Raw genomic sequence first — 17,534 nt, 5'->3', positions numbered from 1 at the left:
CGTAGTTGGAAAATTGATGTTTAGCTTTAAATTTTCTTTCAAAAACTAAGACAAATTTTTTTTTTTTGTTTTGCTTTTATTTATGATCGTTTTTATGGGTGCTTTTTACTTAGCACTGTATTTTTTAAAGCGTTTTTAATAGAGTGTATCTCTTTTAAAGTTATATGGATAATTTTTTCCCCACAAAATAGCAAATGTTATTTTTAACATTAAAGTTTTAAAAATTAAAGGAAATTGTTTTCTATTTCCCTTTTTTTTAAAAATTTATCACTTTAGCTTTTATTAATAACGGTTGCTGTTTTTTATTTATCTTAAATATTACCGTTATAGTTTTTTTCCTTTACCTCACACCAATTTTCAATAATGACTAAACTTAGTAATATATGAAACTATTTATATTAATTTATGCATATGTGGATCAAAAATCATTAATATTTGTTAATGATTTTGTTTTTAAAAAAATATTGCTATTTGGCCGGTTTTTCTGGCCGAATATTCGGCTATTTGTCCAAATCTCTATTCGTTACCTCTCTAATTGGAAATGAAAATTAGTGGGATTTCTCGTATCAAAAACAAAACTAAAAACAAATTTATGAGAAAAACATAGTTAATATGGATAAAATGCCTCTAAGATTCAATTGCATACAAAATAAAACTGTTGATTAATTTTTTTCCTAAGTCAAAAAGCTGACCACATCGTCCATTTTTCTTCTAACAGTCCAGTAAGTAAAAGGGGTCTGTTAATTTCTGCTGGATAAGTTTTGTATATGTAACAACAATGATTTATGGGAAAATTACTTTTTCCATAGTTTTGCCATGTTTTACTTTAGGAGAAAACCTTGCTTTTTTGTTGTTTCAAAGCAGAAGTTAATCCCCAAAGAAAGTTTCCCTAAAAGAATTGCAGTAAGAAATTTTCCACAAAGTTAACTGTCATTCCAAGATGGTTTACTGAAATGCTTCAATCCCTGGATGTTGATATAAATAATTCCCTTAAAGATTAAATTATCTCTTAGTGGGAAGACTGGATGACCACAAATTATCACTCTTGAATTAAAACTTTCAAAGTTAGCCGAGCTACGTATGCGGAAGTATGTGCATGAGTTAGTGAAGATGTGGGATGTCCTAAGACCAAAAAACTAATGCTTTTCCGGTTGCATTATTACTGCAGTGTATGAAAAGTGATAGTGTTGACTTTTTAAAATACAATTCTGAAATGAATCAGACAATGTGAATCTAAATTTAATTCAGATATTTTTAAATTATTAAATTTTAATTCAGATTAATCAAATTTTGTGAAGGAATTTTCTTGTTTATTTAGGATTGGTGTTTATTAAGTGTATTACATGTTTAGTTTTTATAAAAGTATCAATTAATTAAAAAAAATATATTTTATTTTCAGTTATTTGTTTCTTTACATGTATATACTTATTTATGCTTTATTCTTTTCTTAGAATTAATTATAATTTCTTAGAATGTTTCACAGTGAGTTATCAATATCAATAAAAAAAAGAAAAAAATTAAAATTTATGTAGCTCTTGAAGTATTGTTAAATAATAATCATAGTGTTTGTATAAGGTTGGTTTATTGTGTTTTCCTCTAAGCAGATGCTTTAAATATCAACATAACAGCTTTGTCTAGTCATTTTATATATTTTATTACCTAACAATAAGATTAAGTCTTTAAAACTAATTTTTATTAAGTTAACTTGATGTTAAGGCATTGTTAATGTGTAAATCTTTGATTTGCTTTTGCAATGTTTCTAATTAGTGAATATATTACAGCTAAAATTTGTTTAATTACCCTTTTTTGGAACGTTTCATGGTTAGTTGAAAATCAGAAAAAAACAAACTGTAAAACGAACATTTATTTTTCAATTTAATACTAAAAGATTCACTTACATGTAGCTTTCAAAGTGTAGATTAATAATAATAATAATAAATAAGAAAAGATAATCATTTTCTTTTCGACTTAAGGTTTGACAGCAATAATTTTAGGTATTTTTCTAAGAAACTTTTTTCTGGTTACCACCCTTATGTACGACATATCTTTTTTCCTTTTAAAGAGTAAATGTTAGTGCTAAAATTAAATGCTCTTTTATCATAAATAGAATTGACAAATCTAGTTAGATACTTCTTTTCTTTTAGCAATGATAACCAAGTTTACCATGTAGATTAATAGTAGGCAGGTATCAAACATGAATATTTTAGGTTATATTGTCACTTTGGCTTTGTCAAAGTGTGATGGAGATGTAACACAGCAAAGCTCTAAAATGATTCGGAAGATATCAATTTATTTTACTTTTTCTTATCTTTCTGCTAAAAATTAATTTACTAGCATTTGGACAAAAATCTTATCTATTATATGTTTTTATTTATTTTATACACATGTATATAACTAAAATATAACTGATATAACTACTAAATATCTAATATATTTATAACTAAAATAATGCAAAAATCTTTCTTTTTTAGTTTGATAGTTTATATGTTATCGTTTGCCTTAGATAGTTAAAAGTAGTTCATATTTTGTATTTTTGTTCATTGCTTTTTTTCCGTCTTATTTGGATTAACTCTCAAAGCTTTTATTATTAGAACTCATTTAAAATATTAAAGATTTCTTATTTCTTCTGTGACATTTGTGAATAATTTTGTTCTCCTTTTGTTTACCATTCTGAAGTATACTCTAAAACTTCCCTTATTGGTGTTACTGTGACTAAAGTGATTTATTTTATTTTATTATATTTTTATTTTGGTTTACCTTATAACTATTACCCTCCTAACTTGTAAGCAACTAGATAAGTTCAAAATTTCATCTGTTTGTGTAGTTATTGTGTATTTACAACTTTGTTTCTCAAAAACAGTTGTATTTAATGGCTAAGAGTAGATTTGTTTTAGGAGAAAACACAACTAAAAAGATTATGAGCAACGTTAATCGGTCATCAAAATTTCGTCATCAAGTTGAAACTCTCAGGAAGATTGGTGGAAGTGATTGGTTGCGTCTGTTAAATGAGATACACAATTCTGAGGTACTGCTATTAACTGAAAACATATTTCATAATATTTTTAATTTGAAGATCGTCTCAAGAATAAAAATTTCGTTTTATTATTCAAGTTCATACCTAGTGCTGTTAATCATCAGTACCCATTAGGAAAGTTTCAGTTCTGCTGAATTATCGGAATTTGTCTGTTTTCCAAAACAATAAAAGATTCTATTAATATTTTTAGGGACTATTCCTTATAATGTTGTGTTTAAATATCTTTTGCTGGCAATGTTTGTTTTTCTGTTATATATCTTATAAGAATTTGTATATTATGAAATATATATATATATATATATATATACCTAATCAGTTTATTTAGTTTTTATTCAAAAGATAGTCATAAAATAGAAACAAGACTCTGCACTTTTGTTCAAGGCTTAAAGGTTTTATTTTATTATTTCACTCAATGTTAAATAGAAAATCTATTCTTTTCTATCTGAATTTTTTTGCATGCTTTTTATATTAATGCACACAGGAGGAGATTCTATGAAGATCTTGTTTAGAAACTTGTTAATTTTATTTGTGCTTGTAAAACATTCACAAAACTAATTACAATTAGAACGATATACATTTTTGAATTTAAGATAATGACATTTCTTAAACACAACTATTTATTTAAAAAAAATCACAGTGAAAAATAGTTAATATAGAATGATTAGCTCATGCACAAAAATTAAAATTTTAAAAATTTTAATTATTAAAAAATATGTAAAAAAAAAAAAAAAATCCATATTTGTTAAATGCCATTCAATTTGAGCTGTTGACCATTATGTTGAAATGTTGTAGAAAAGATGACTACTGTTTTAAATAATATTATGAAAGTGTTTGCTTAATGTGTATTTTTAGACATTTATGTGATTTATTTAAATAGAAATTAATTCATGCAATGACAAAATACAATATGCTCAACAACTTCAATTTTTTTTTCTATTTGCAATAACATTAACTTAGAATATTATGCCATTATAATGTTGTCATATACCAAGTCTTTCATCTATATAATTAAGTCTAATTTTATTTTTTTAAAATTTTAATTGTTGAAAAGATCTGTGGACAGAGTTATCTTTCAGAGTTGTCTATTTTTTAAAAAAGGAATTAAAAAAAAGGGAGTTTTAAACATTTTTTTTAATCCCAGATAGTTTTATTTAGATTTTGGTTTTCTAATGAAACCAGCTTTCACATAAATATTTTCTAAAATCATTATTTTGTATTATTTATTATGATCATTATTTTGTTTAATCATTATTTTGTTTAATCATTATTTTGTTTAAACATTATTTTGTTTAATAATTGTTTTGTTTAAACATTATTTTGTTTAATCATTATTTTGAGCATTTATATGGAATGTATGGAAACTAATAATTTTTGTGTTAGAAAATAGTTATAATAGTAACTTATATTTTTCTCCTCATATTTGATGATGACCATTTGCACTTGAATGGTATCTAATTTGTTTTATTTTATTTTGTATATCTCTTTGTAACTAAATCTTTTTTGTCTTTTTTTGTGATGTTAAAAAAATTAACTTATAATTTAAATAATATGGTATATTTTCAGAAAGATCAATTATGATTTTAAATATAAATGATGCATGAATTAAAGCTATATTAAGGTAATAATGATATGATTTTAAAGATATATCATGCATATTTTTATTTGAGTTTTAATCTATTAGAGCCTTCACATGTATAAAATCAATAACTCAATCCAAACTAGGTAAGATCAAATTTGCACTAATTTTTCTTTCTAATTCCTATTTAGAATTTGATTCACAGTGTAAATGAACTTGAATTTTGCATTTTTCATATCTTGTTATATCAGGTTTTTGCTAAAATGTACCATTTTTATTGCGAAGATGTATTTAGGATACAATCTTTATGCACCTTGCAATTTTTTGAATAATATTATATAATGGCTAACTAATAGTTTATGACTCTCTCTAAAAATCTCTTAAAAAAATTTTGCTTCAAATTACATTAATGTAATTGTGTTAAAATTTCAATAATTTAATTTTTATGGTTAAGTGGAAATATGTATGCATGTTGTGAGAGTATATATATAATGCTCTTTTTCTTTATATTTATGCTCTTTTCTTCATTGTAGGTTAATGCTGAGGTGACATTGAACAAATTCGATGCCTCTTTCTCTCATAGTGATGATTCATTACAATATGGTAGCATGTTTGTTGGAAATAAATCCCCAAATGTTGCAACATCTCAAACTGTGGAAAGATTTACATCAAGTATGGAAATTTCTTATCCTGACTGGCTTTTAAGTTTGGATGCTTCTGTTTTTCAAATTGAACAGCAGTTGGTGGGTCAACAATTTCCTGACACATCCGATAGTGTTTTCAATCACTCAAACAGGGATTGTTCTACACTTATAAAAACTTCTAAATTATTGTGGGTGGTTTTGCTTAATCTCAAAGACTTAGTTTCTGAAATTCCTATATGTATATTAATGAGACACGATGAAATAGTATTTTTAGAGTTGAAAAAAATTTCAAAGAACTCTTCTTCCCTTGAAAATAATCATAATTTAACTCCAGAATTTTTATTTATTAGATCTATCTTACCTGCAGATATAGTTTCGCTTAGTGTTGGTCCCTGTGACGCTTACACTGAAATTAAAGTTAAATCCAATCATAATAATCATGAAAATATTATAGTGTTAATGATGGATATTGATACAACAGATGCATTTGTTTCAGAATGTCATAATTTATATAATATCATGCCAGTGTACAAATTGAACCCTTTTGCAAAGAAAATGCTGGAGCTAGAAATCATGAGTTCAAATTTCTCTCTCACAGATGTTTCTGTGCAAAAGCAAATTTTGTTTGGTCAACGTGTTTGTGTGTCTAAAGTGTTACATAAATGCCAACATGGTATTCTCCATTATGTGTTCGTTACTCCATCTCATGTTATATTGGTTGAAGAGAGGCTTCATATTCTGTCATCAATGATGCAAGAAACAAGTGATAGCATTTCTCAGCCTCAGTTTCAAGTGTGTTCACTTGTTAATGTTCATTCTAATGTAAAACAAATCCACTTAAAAGATTTTCCAGAGGAATCAGATAACAGTAATAATCTATCTCAGTCAAATAACCAAACTGTAAAAAGTAATATATTTTATGTAGAAGATAATTTAGATATACTTTATAAATGTGGATCTTGGTTAATTATTGAATTTGATTCAAATTCTTCACTGTATTTAAATTTTTTCAGTCTGAAACAGAGAAATCAGTTCTTAGACACCTTTTTATGTGTTCGTAACCAAAGATAATGTTTATGAATGTTATACATGTATATATACTGTTGAATTGTTATGTGATGCAATAAATTTATTCTATCATTTAATTTTTTATGTTTTCAAATATTTTTACCTTTTTAACAATAAAACATAGTTACATCTTCAACCTAGTATCAGTTTTTCTCATGGTATTAGTTAAAAAATATTGTTTGATTGAGAAACATTTCCAAATATTTTTCTATTTGGGAAAATTCTAGAGTTATCCACATTAAAAAATATGGACATCTCAAATATTAGTTAAAAAAATAAAATTTTTGTTGTATTTCGAAAATTGTCTACATTGAGACATTTTGTCTGGAATTTGCTTGTTTTAGAGGTTTAATAATGTTTCGCTGTTGCCAATTTCATTAGTTATTTTTGAATGAAAGATAAGCGACATTTTTTGGCTGAAAAATCAAAAATTCTTAATTTTCGTCGGGTACATAATATTTCCTTACTGTACCAAATAAAAAAAATCTCCAAAATTGATTAATTTTTTGGAAATTCCACTACAACTCTTATGACTAATTAATGAAAAAATTCAACACTATAGCAATTATTCAAATCTTTTATGGTTCATAAGATATTTAATCCAGTTAGGCCACTTAACATTTTAAAGTATCCTTAAGATCTGAAACTATGTATGGTGTTTTACTTTATCTTAGGCCAGGTATCTTATTGAATTCTGAAATTTGTTCCAAAAAAGATTTAGCTAAGTTGTAGTGAGATGGCTATTGCAGTTTCAATTACAATTTTAAGTAGAAATAATTTTTTTGTTTTCTTAAAGTTCGCACATCTCATCTTATGATTATCAGTGATATAGATATTTTTTTATTTATTTTTATAGAGTGGTGGTCAAAATTATTTTAAATTAAATTTGTAACTTAAAAAATAGAAAAAGTATGCATTTCACAGTACTCTAGAGATGAATAAAAGGGAATCGTCAGCTAAGTGTGCATAAAATGATTTTGTCTTAGCTATAATTTTATTTACTGCATTAATTTATCTTTTACAAGTAGATGTCGATTATTTTTATTTCAGAATAGAGGAGCAAAAACAATGCTCTAGTTACTAAAAATATTGTTTAATTGTCTTGACAAAAATAATATTTGAAAACTAATTTGGATCTAATTATTTAACTTTTTACTATATGTAATAATTCGGAGCATAATTATTTTTATTCGATTAACAGGATAGCGTTTTTGTCATTTGCTCTTATTTGTACATTAGTTTGGGACACCAATTGTGTATATTTTTTTGATTTCATTTTTGAAAAGGATTTTAAGATATAAGGGTAGTGATTATATAATACTCTGTTATAAGTGTGTTTAATATGCATTTCATATCTAATTACAGCAGATCACCGAAGTCAAGCATCACTGGCTACGGTCAGTGTGCGTGTGGGTGACCACTTGGATCAGTCTGCGTAGGGTCAGAGGGTGTGCGGTATTGGTCCTCGTTAAACTGTTCTACGGTAAAGTGCTCGACTTCGCGCGCAGGTCGTCGGGCTACCAAAGCGGGGGTGCCATCCCCTCTGCAGAGGATCGAAATTGTGATGGCCTGTCTTCGGATCATCCTCCGGGATGTTTCCCAGACCGTCGCCAATAGCCCATTGGGCAGCTCTAGTGCGACGTAAATTAACAACAGCAACAATAACAACATATCTAATTAAATAAATTAACTATGAAAAACTCTAAGTGTATGTCAGGCAATAAAAGCAAATAAGTATTTAAAAAATAAAAGCAAAACACAACTAGAATAGAGTGAAGCCTCTTAACTGTTCGGTTTGGTTTGAAATGTCTATATTTGCCTAATATTGAGGCAAATATAGATCTCTAAAACTAGGAAAGAGGTTCAATTGATTTTATTATGTAACAAGCTCTGCTTTTTGTATATCTGAGAAAAAAAAAACTTCTCACTCTTCAGAACCGGTATTTGTTTATATTTAGAGCAAGAAGGAGGCTTTTATGAGGAAAATATTTAAGTTTTGGCTTTAAGCACGGTTAACAGTTAACTTCGCTACGTCACAAAATTAGAAGTTGACTAGTTCTCCATTAATTTCAAAATTTTACCATAAAAATGAAATGCATTTCCCAAATAATTTATAATATCGATATAAAATATGCTTTCTTAAAATATAGGTATTCAAATATTTTAAAAGTAGTGTTATACATAATTATTATCAAAAATAGTAATAGAAAATAATTGAAGTTAATATAACAATACATAGAAAATCAACTAGACGTTTAGAAAGACATGCAATTGTCAGATGTTATTAAAAAATTCAGGTGCTCTAATGATCCTAATAATTTTCAGATAGGAAAGATATAGGAAAGAAAGTTTAGAAAAAGGTTCTGTTTTCTATTGAAAATCAATAATATGAATGAGAATGACACGAGATATGTTGTACTAATAACTCCTCAGAACTTTTTTCCTCTTTTGGGGACCCGCACTTTAGGGTGGGTTCTGAGTTGAAAAACCTAAGTTCATTTATTATTCTTGGTAAAAGATTAATACTTCTTCTCCTCTATTTTTGAAAATAATGTCTTAAACATGCATTAGCTATTGCTTAGATATTTTTTATTAAAAGTTAAAAAGCAAGCTGATTAACATGCTTTAAATATTCTTATAAAATATTATGTACATTACTAGTCACTTCATAATATTTTATAGAGAAAACCAAAAATATCAAATTCTAATCAAATAATTATCAAGGTTAATCACAGTGAAGAAGATATTAAAATCATCAAAATTAGTTACTAAGTCGATAAAGATTTGACAGTGGTTTGATAATGATTTGCTAACCTTTTTTTTTTTTTTTGTATTCTTAATTATTTAGATATTGAAACAGCGCCAGACCCCTAATTTGCTTATTTTTGTTGACTGGGATTCTAAAAATAATCTATTATCATCGCGTTCTGAAAAGACGGAAAAATAAAAAATTGCTTTGGTGTAGGTGGTCCAGTAAAATAACATTAAAAAAAATAATGATAAGGAAAAGTTGAGTTTAGCTTTCAATTGGATGATTAAGCGATAATATTCTTAACAAATGGCAGATAAGTTATATTTTACGCTTTTAAGATTTTTTGAAAAAAAAAAATCTACGTTTTTAATGCATGTTCTAATGTAAGGATTGTGATGCCATAATAGGCATTGCATATTATCTAGCTTTTAAAATTTCCTAACTTCCTTCAAAAGAATAAACACAATATTTTTTTAAGTGAAATTTTTTTAAATATTTTATACTCATTTATTCTACATTAAAGCGGTTTTACAAATATTGTAAAGTATTTTCTTACTTTTTTACGAAATAACTTTTGCTAGAAAATGTTATTTTATATTCATGAGGTCACGGTTAGTTCAGATCTCGTAACGACCGCACTGCTAATACATTATCGCACAAATTTATTGTTTGAAATAGTCTGATATCCTAAAGTTCAATTAAAAGTTAGAGTTTAAAATATTTTTTTAAAAAAATAGAATAGTATTTCAGTTAAATAGTTTTAAAAATGTAAACGATTAAAATTGTTTTACAAATATTTTTAAGTGTTTTTTTTTAAATGCATTTTTGAATGATTTTTGCAAGAATTTTTTTATTTTGCTCATGAAGTTGCGATTAGTTTAGATCACGAAACGATTGCTACGGTAATAGATTATATCTCAAATTTATTGTTTAAAATAATTTGATGTACTAAAATTCAATAAAAAAATAGCTATTATAGTTTTAAATATTTAAAAAAAAAGAAAAAAAAAGAATTATATTTCAGCTAAACGATTTTACAATTATAAACGATTAAAATAATTTTACAAATATTTTAAGTATTTTTTATGTTTTTACGATATATTTTTGCAAAAAAATTTTATTTTTTATTCATGAAGTTGCGATTAGATCAGATCATGTAACAAAACTATTAGATAATCTAACAAATTTATTGTTCAACATATCTGATGTTCTAAAATTCAATAAAAAGTGTTATTATAGTCTTAATTAGATTTTGTTTCAATTAGAATGGTAGTTCGGTTTAATTTTAATTAGTGCAAATAACATAAGTATTGGTCGACTTCAAAATTTGTTGAGTAATTTAATTAATTATTGCTCACTTTTTAAGAAGTGCTCCTTTTTTTATTTTAAGCACTGTACTAGATAAGCAAAAGCTGCTCTCTAAGGAAATTAAATTATTTTGGAGTATATTTTATATGAAACCGAAAATAGTAATAAATATGTAGTATATTTTAAAGATTTTATTTTTCTCTCAAAAAATGTGGGTTCAAAATTTTTTCTTATCATAAAATTATGCTAACTTAAAATTGATCTCAACTTTTCATGATTGTAATTTTAATACACAAAGTTTCTATTCAACTATTTCAAATTTTAGTTTTGCACATAGTTTTTGACTAATTGGTTTGCTAACAATAAAAAAGTTTTTTTTTTCATTTTTTTTTTAGAATTGAAAATAGTAAAATGGAGAAGAGGGTATGAAAATTCTATTTGATGTTAAATTAGCCAGACACTATAAAATTTAATAATGCGTGGCAATATTTTTAACCAATTGGATCGTAAGAAATCCTATCGAAATTTTAAACATATAAAATGCGTTATATTTAGTAATTTTTATGTTCAAAGAAAAATCTTATAATAATCTAGCTTTTCATTGTGTGAACATTTTTTAATTAGATTTACTTTGAATAAAAAGTGCGGGCATCTTAGCTTATAAGTTCATGATATAGTTTATCAAATAAAGTTTAACTAAACCAACAATCTGAGATAATCAATTCTTTTATTATTATTGTTTTAAGTAATATTTTTTCCGATCAATATTGAATACTCTTGTCACAACGAATCACTAAAATTCAAATAACTCCTTACAATATAAAACTCTATACTAGTAATATCCTCTGAAAAACAACTACTCCAAAGGAATTTTATTTTATTACTGAAGGATTTTTATTTAGATATTGTATGCATTTCACCATCTTTGTTTTAATTAAAATCTATTTAAGATATGATCAGAGATAAAACTTGACGCTTTTGTAAAGCTTTACAAATTAATATCAGCAGAAACTCAGCTTCTTTCATTCTTTTCATAGAAATTTTTTAGAATACAACTAACCATAACATAAAACTTCAGGTGACAGAACTACGACGAGCTATCTTTCAGATTTCACAACTGTTTGTTTTGTTCTATTAACCTCCAACAAGCCGTGTGGCACCCTGAAGACTAAGTAGCCCTGAAAATTACCACGAATCCATACTTCTCATTAAGTTTGGTGATAAAAAATTTATACCCCGACAGGCAACGCCTTTGTTTACCGTAACAGCAGGGAAAAAATGTTTCAATGCAAAGATTGTTGGTTAGTTAGACTTTTTGAATATTGGGTAAGAGAGGGTGGGTCACGGTTGAGATGCTGTGAGGAGATGTTGAAAGGAAAAGTGTCCTTCTCTTGGAAATCATTGTTCGTCGTCACACTGACCTCCGGCCTTGGCATCCAGATTCTTCAAACACATATTCCGCTTCCTCAGTCCAACCCTAGGAATCAGAGATGATCTTACTAGTGATTTTTATCCTCATATTTTCTACTTGTGCCCAACAGGTAGAAAGGGAGAGGGAGGTTACGACTGGTCAACAAATTGATGCCGGTAAGTTTGTTTACATCGATATTTAATCCTCTTATATAATTTAGGTCTAATTATTTATTTAGTGTCAATTGGGAAATGGTATTTATGGAATTTTAGTTATCAACTAAATATTTTTTAACCCTTTGACGCAGGATTTTTATTAAACATATTTTTCATACTTTTTGCATTATTTTAAATTAACTTAGGTCAAAATAAGTTAAAAACGATATAATTAGCATTTTAATAATTTATGGTTATGAAATACAGAATGAAACACCGGTTTTCTTTTTCCGCGTTAAAGGTAAAATCTTACAAACACAGCTCACTTCCAAAAAATTCATTGGAGAAAATTCTTTTATTTACAAAACTAATTATTGATAAATTTTTGAACATGAATAACAATTTTTTTAAACTACTTCTTTTGGATTTTGTACTTTAGTACAAATATAATGCCGATAATTTAACATATTTATTTTGTTGCTATGAGACTATTTTTATAATTAAAAAATACCAAAATATATTTTTTGCTTGTAATAAGAGCGGCAGAAAAAAAATGTATAAAACGGGCACCGGCAATCCATCTGCGTCAAAAGGTTAAGACGTTTGTTCGGTAGTTCACCAATTTTTATTTGGGCCCAAAATGTTTTTATTTTAAAATATAAATAATAAGATTTCACACACACACGTTTTACATGCTAAAGGGATGTTAAACTAAATTTTTATTTATTTATTTATTTTATTACTTTTTATTTATTTAGTTTTTTCCATTATTTGTCATTAGTCATATTAGATAATATTCTCCGAAAAGCATAACTTAAATAAATACGAAAGATACTATGAATAACTAGACTATACATAATTATACTACGCATAATTAGACTTACATTTGATTCCAAAACTAAATATATATATACACACACACATCCAGTTTTCTGGGAAGTAAAGGTGGCCTGTGCGCCGTGCTGACCACATTGCTACAATCATGCCGTTGGTCTCGAAATTGGGGAGCCTTAACTTCTGTGACCCTTCTGACTGACAAAGGGCAGTTGTGCTAATTTTTTTCTATCTATCTATCTATATATCTCTCTCTTTCTATATATCTATATCTATCTATNTGTATTAAAATAAAATATCATTCCCTCACTATTAGTGTCAGTCCCTCACTTTTTAAATAGTGAAAATAATTAATTTACTTATTAATTAATTTGAAAAATAAATTAATAAATTGATTTATTAAACTAATTAATTTATTTATTAAATTAATTAATTAATTATTAATTATTATAAATTAATAATTATAAATTAATTATTTAAAAAATTAATTAATTTAAATATTAAGTATAATTTATAGGATATATACTTTCTTTATAATGCCATTACATATTTCTATTAATATAGAAAGTTTCAGAGCTTTTTATTCACTTTACTTTTTTGGGATTTTATGAACTGAAAAATGACAGTTTTCGTGAGAATGACCCATATATATAATAGAATGCTTTTCAGTACAAAATTTATTATTTGATAAAAATTTATTTTTCATACTCAATTAATTGGGCCACATTTTATAAGCCATATTTTAAAATTGAGCAAAAAAAGATTTCAGAAGCGTTTTTGATAAAAACTACTATATACTTTTTATGTATACAATAAGATGTTTACGTGTATTGTGCCATTACTTTTTCGAAATTCCAGAAACTATGAATGTATCTACCTGAAAACTATATTAAGAAATAGTTTTATGTAAAAATATAAATTTCGGGAAAAGTATGGCTAACCTCTATAATGTTCCAAACCCTTCAATTATACTGACGAGTTTGGTGCGTTTTATTTTTACCATATTTATTTTTAAACCGTTTTTTTTTTACGTAATGTTGGCTTGATTATTTCTTAAATTTTACTCCAAATCGCTTATTTTTAAGCACGTATATCTATCTATAACTGAATGCTAGAAATTTGAATTTCAGAATTTAAATTCTGTGAATTTAATTTCATAATGCCACGAAGAATTATTGCTTTAAGAATTCTGCATTTATTGCTCTAAATTGTGGGATAATGGAATTTTATCATGATGATGTGTATATGAATTCGAGTTTTGATTCCCTTTCAGCTTTATAAATAACATACAGTTTCTTTTTAAAAATCAACAAATGATAAGAGTGAGGGAGAAAGAAATTGGAAAAAATAAAACTAAGTTTTGATGTATAATCAACCAATCCTAAGTTCTGGATTAATAGATATGAAAAAGTATTTTAAAATAATAATGACTTTAAAAATAATAATTTGTTTCAACTTGTTTTTTTTTTCAAATTTAAAAGAAATAATTTTAAATTAATTTTTTAATGTCTAGTGTTCTTAAAGAAATATTTCAGATAGGAAACACATTTATTTGGAGTAATCTTTTCAAGTTTTCAGCATAGGAAGATAATTGAATTTGCCTAAATAAAATAACTTAAACTAATATGCAAAAGACTGAAAAATTTATACCTATCACTGTTATTTTTTTTAATTAAACATTAGAATAACATAAAAAAAAAAAAACAATTCGCAGTAGTTGTATGAAATAGAAGGAATAATTCATGGAAAAATATTTTTATAAAATTTAATTTTTTGTTAAAAATTTAGATTTTTTAAGACATATATAATTTTTTTTTGAATATTTTATAACAATAAATTCTTGCTGATTTTTATTTTTATAAATTTTTGAATTCATCAATTTTTCTCGCTTTCGTGATAATTTGTAAATATGATTTACTCTAATCTATAGAATTTTAATGACAGATCAAATGCTAACATACCCCATAATATTATGTTAACATACCTACAGATCCAAAAACTTATTTTTTAAATTTGAACTAATGGTAGTAACCCTTTAGACGTCTTCAATTATTTTTTTTTTAAAATAATGAATAAAAATAATTTTTAATAAGATTTTAGAAAGTTAAAAGTACTTTTAATTTCTTGAAACTTTTGTATTCATTATCTTTCAAAATGTCTTTAAGGTATGAAAAATGTATTAGCTTTAAAATTATTCACAAAAATAAAATCCTTTTAGAATTTTCTTTCTGATTTCTTAATTAAAAATGAGTAATACGTTGATAAGAAAAGGAAATAATGAAATTATGCTTACTTATCATTCCATAGAATCTTTTCGAGCGAGATAAATGGATTCGGAATCATAAGATTAATTAAAATTCATTACATCCATTAAAATTTCTTTTCTCCGTTGAAAAATCTAAGTATAAATTGAATTATAATTTCAAAGAATGGATGTTGATTCGAGCACTTTATGCCCATTTTTATTCTAAAAGATTGATTTAAATAAAAGTAATCATTACTAGTTTCCTGAATGAAATAATTAACACATTAGTTATAAAAATGCATGAAAACGTCCCTTAGTTTTTCCAATTAAATGTATGTAGAAAATATCTGGTACATTTAGCATTTTTCAAAAATAAAAAAATTAAAAATAAAAAGAATTAAAAAATTTAAAATAATTAGGGAAAGAGGTAAAGGAAATGGTTTTCATCTCTTAATTACTGGTAGTTGAGCTTCCACTGGTACCAACAAGAAAGAATCATTTTGTAACTCAAGAGAGAATTCATGAAACGCCTCTAAGAGATATAACAAAATCGAAAAGTGAAACAATAAATCAATTAAAAAATTTTCTTTTCATGAATTGAAGAAAAAAAAACGAATTTTTGCTTTCTAATGTTAAATTACCTACATACTTTAGTGATATCTCACATATAACTTTGATAATATGACACAATACTAATTTTCAAAAATACCTGAATAAATCTTGACAAATTCACTACGTGTGCTTTTATTAAGATTCAATCGCCTTGGTTCCAGAAGGCTGTTAAAATATGCTAAATATTTAAAAAGCTGCTAATTAAGTTGATAAATCAGGCAAATAAATGTTCTTTTTTGTATCGTTGAGATTTACCCACACGAAAAATAAAAATCACGCATTTCGGGAAGAACGAGCTTTCCTTTATCAGGATTTTAAAATTAGCTGATGATGGAATAGGTAATAAAGATAATGAATGCGAAGTTGATTAAGCAATTAATAATGATAGGAAGCTTGTTTTTCTCGAAACGCATAGTTTTGTTTTTCCGAATGCTATCTAACAAGTACTTCACGTGTTTCATTCCAGTTTTGATTCTTCAATGGTTGTTGTTTTGTAACTGCTCTATTAAAACATTTATACAAACAAAATTCAAGCGAATTTAAAAATTTTTTTTGCTAATTATTTATTATATAGTTTAACAAAAGTGGAAAAATTTGACATCTTTTGTCAAAATCCTAACTCAATTAAATCAAGAGAAATAACAATTTTAAATAGCCTATTAATTTTTTAAACAAAAAGCTTACTTTACGTACTAAAACTTAAAAACTTGTTATTTATCGATAACTATTCAACTGATCTGTTTTAAGTTTTGGAAATTAGCATAAAAATTAGGTAGTTTAAATGGAGAGAAAAAACCGTTTAACTAAACCGTAAACTAAAATTTTCAGATTTTCGGTTAATTTTGCCAACTTTTTAACGGGCTCAGCACGCGTAACTGTTCTAGTTCTAGTATGTATTTGGATCTGGGCACCTGGGTCACGCAGCGACCATTATTCCATTATTCCAGCGACCATTATTCCATCCATCTTGATATCATTTAATTGATGAGTTGAAATTATTGGAGTTAGCAGTCGGTGGTACAGGTATAACTGTAATAAAGGGGCGTATCACATAAGGCTTTGAATTACTTAGAAGTAATAGTATGCAAAAACCCTATTGATCAAATTTACTAACTCAAGAATCATACATAGTAAGACTACCACTCGAAAGTATTTATCCTAGGAGCAAGTTGGCATATCTGCTGTATGTATCTGTTACATTGTAACATATAAATTTAGTATACTTTTTAATAAATAAATTATGTACTAAGTATCTATTAAATTAAATTGTAGAATATGAGCTAAATCTTCATGGTATTAGGAATGATATTTTTTATGCTCCGCATTTTTATCTTGAAGATAAACATTAATACTTTCCTTTTAAGTTAAAAGAAATTTAGTGTTCTATTTCATGGATTGAGTAAATTTTCATTACTTCTAATTACGAGGTTAATAAAAATGAATTTAATTCACAGTTTGACAAACCTTACTAAAAGAAAATGAAATTTAAGAATTACTTTCGTAAAGAAGGCAAATATTTGTTAAGGTTAAGTAAATCAGAATTTTACAATTCTTAAAAATATTTGTTCAGTTGATAAAATTATAACTTGATCTATCCTAAAATTATTTTTTGAGTGGAACTTTTCTCATTGACTCGAGTCTAATAAGAAAAGTTATTTTGGGAAACTAGAAGAACTTAAATCAGATAGAATTACAAGAGCATAGTTATAAAATTTACTTTTCTAATGTCGATAATTATTTCAGTTTTGAAAATATTTAAATGCTATTTTAAATAAACAATGTTTCAAACACTTAGTGAAAGAATAAAATCAAGTCTTAAAGATAAACATAAAGAACAATGATTCGTATGTGAATTTTTTTATTTTGTCATAGCTAAAAAATGCGCAATATATATA

At 25.9% G+C, this 17,534-nt stretch overlaps 2 protein-coding genes across 5 annotated transcripts in view; both read left to right on the top strand.

The window, feature by feature from the left end:
* Nucleotides 1-6,458, top strand: part of LOC107449681 (nischarin) — a 34,016-nt gene extending 27,558 nt beyond the window's left edge. For 2 of the 4 annotated variants that reach the window (XM_016065287.4, XM_043041834.2), the window contains 2 exons: nt 2,895-3,025; nt 5,144-6,458. In XM_016065287.4, the coding sequence (XP_015920773.1) occupies nt 2,895-3,025; nt 5,144-6,325 (1,313 nt within the window). In that variant the 3' untranslated portion in view covers nt 6,326-6,458. The remainder of the gene's footprint in view (nt 1-2,894; nt 3,026-5,143) is intronic. The other 2 variants (XM_016065288.3, XM_016065289.3) reach the window with 2 other exon arrangements.
* Nucleotides 6,459-11,679: 5,221 nt separating this feature from the next.
* The window catches only part of LOC107449679 (inactive pancreatic lipase-related protein 1), a 125,037-nt gene continuing 119,182 nt past the window's right edge, over nt 11,680-17,534 (top strand). The window contains exon 1 of the mRNA XM_043041833.2: nt 11,680-11,969. Within this exon, the coding sequence (XP_042897767.1) occupies nt 11,873-11,969 (97 nt within the window). The 5' untranslated portion in view covers nt 11,680-11,872. The remainder of the gene's footprint in view (nt 11,970-17,534) is intronic.

This window comes from Parasteatoda tepidariorum, chromosome X2 (genome assembly GCF_043381705.1).
Source record: "Parasteatoda tepidariorum isolate YZ-2023 chromosome X2, CAS_Ptep_4.0, whole genome shotgun sequence".
NCBI classification, from domain to species: domain Eukaryota; kingdom Metazoa; phylum Arthropoda; class Arachnida; order Araneae; family Theridiidae; genus Parasteatoda; species Parasteatoda tepidariorum.
This window is presented reverse-complemented; position numbering and strand designations above follow the sequence as displayed.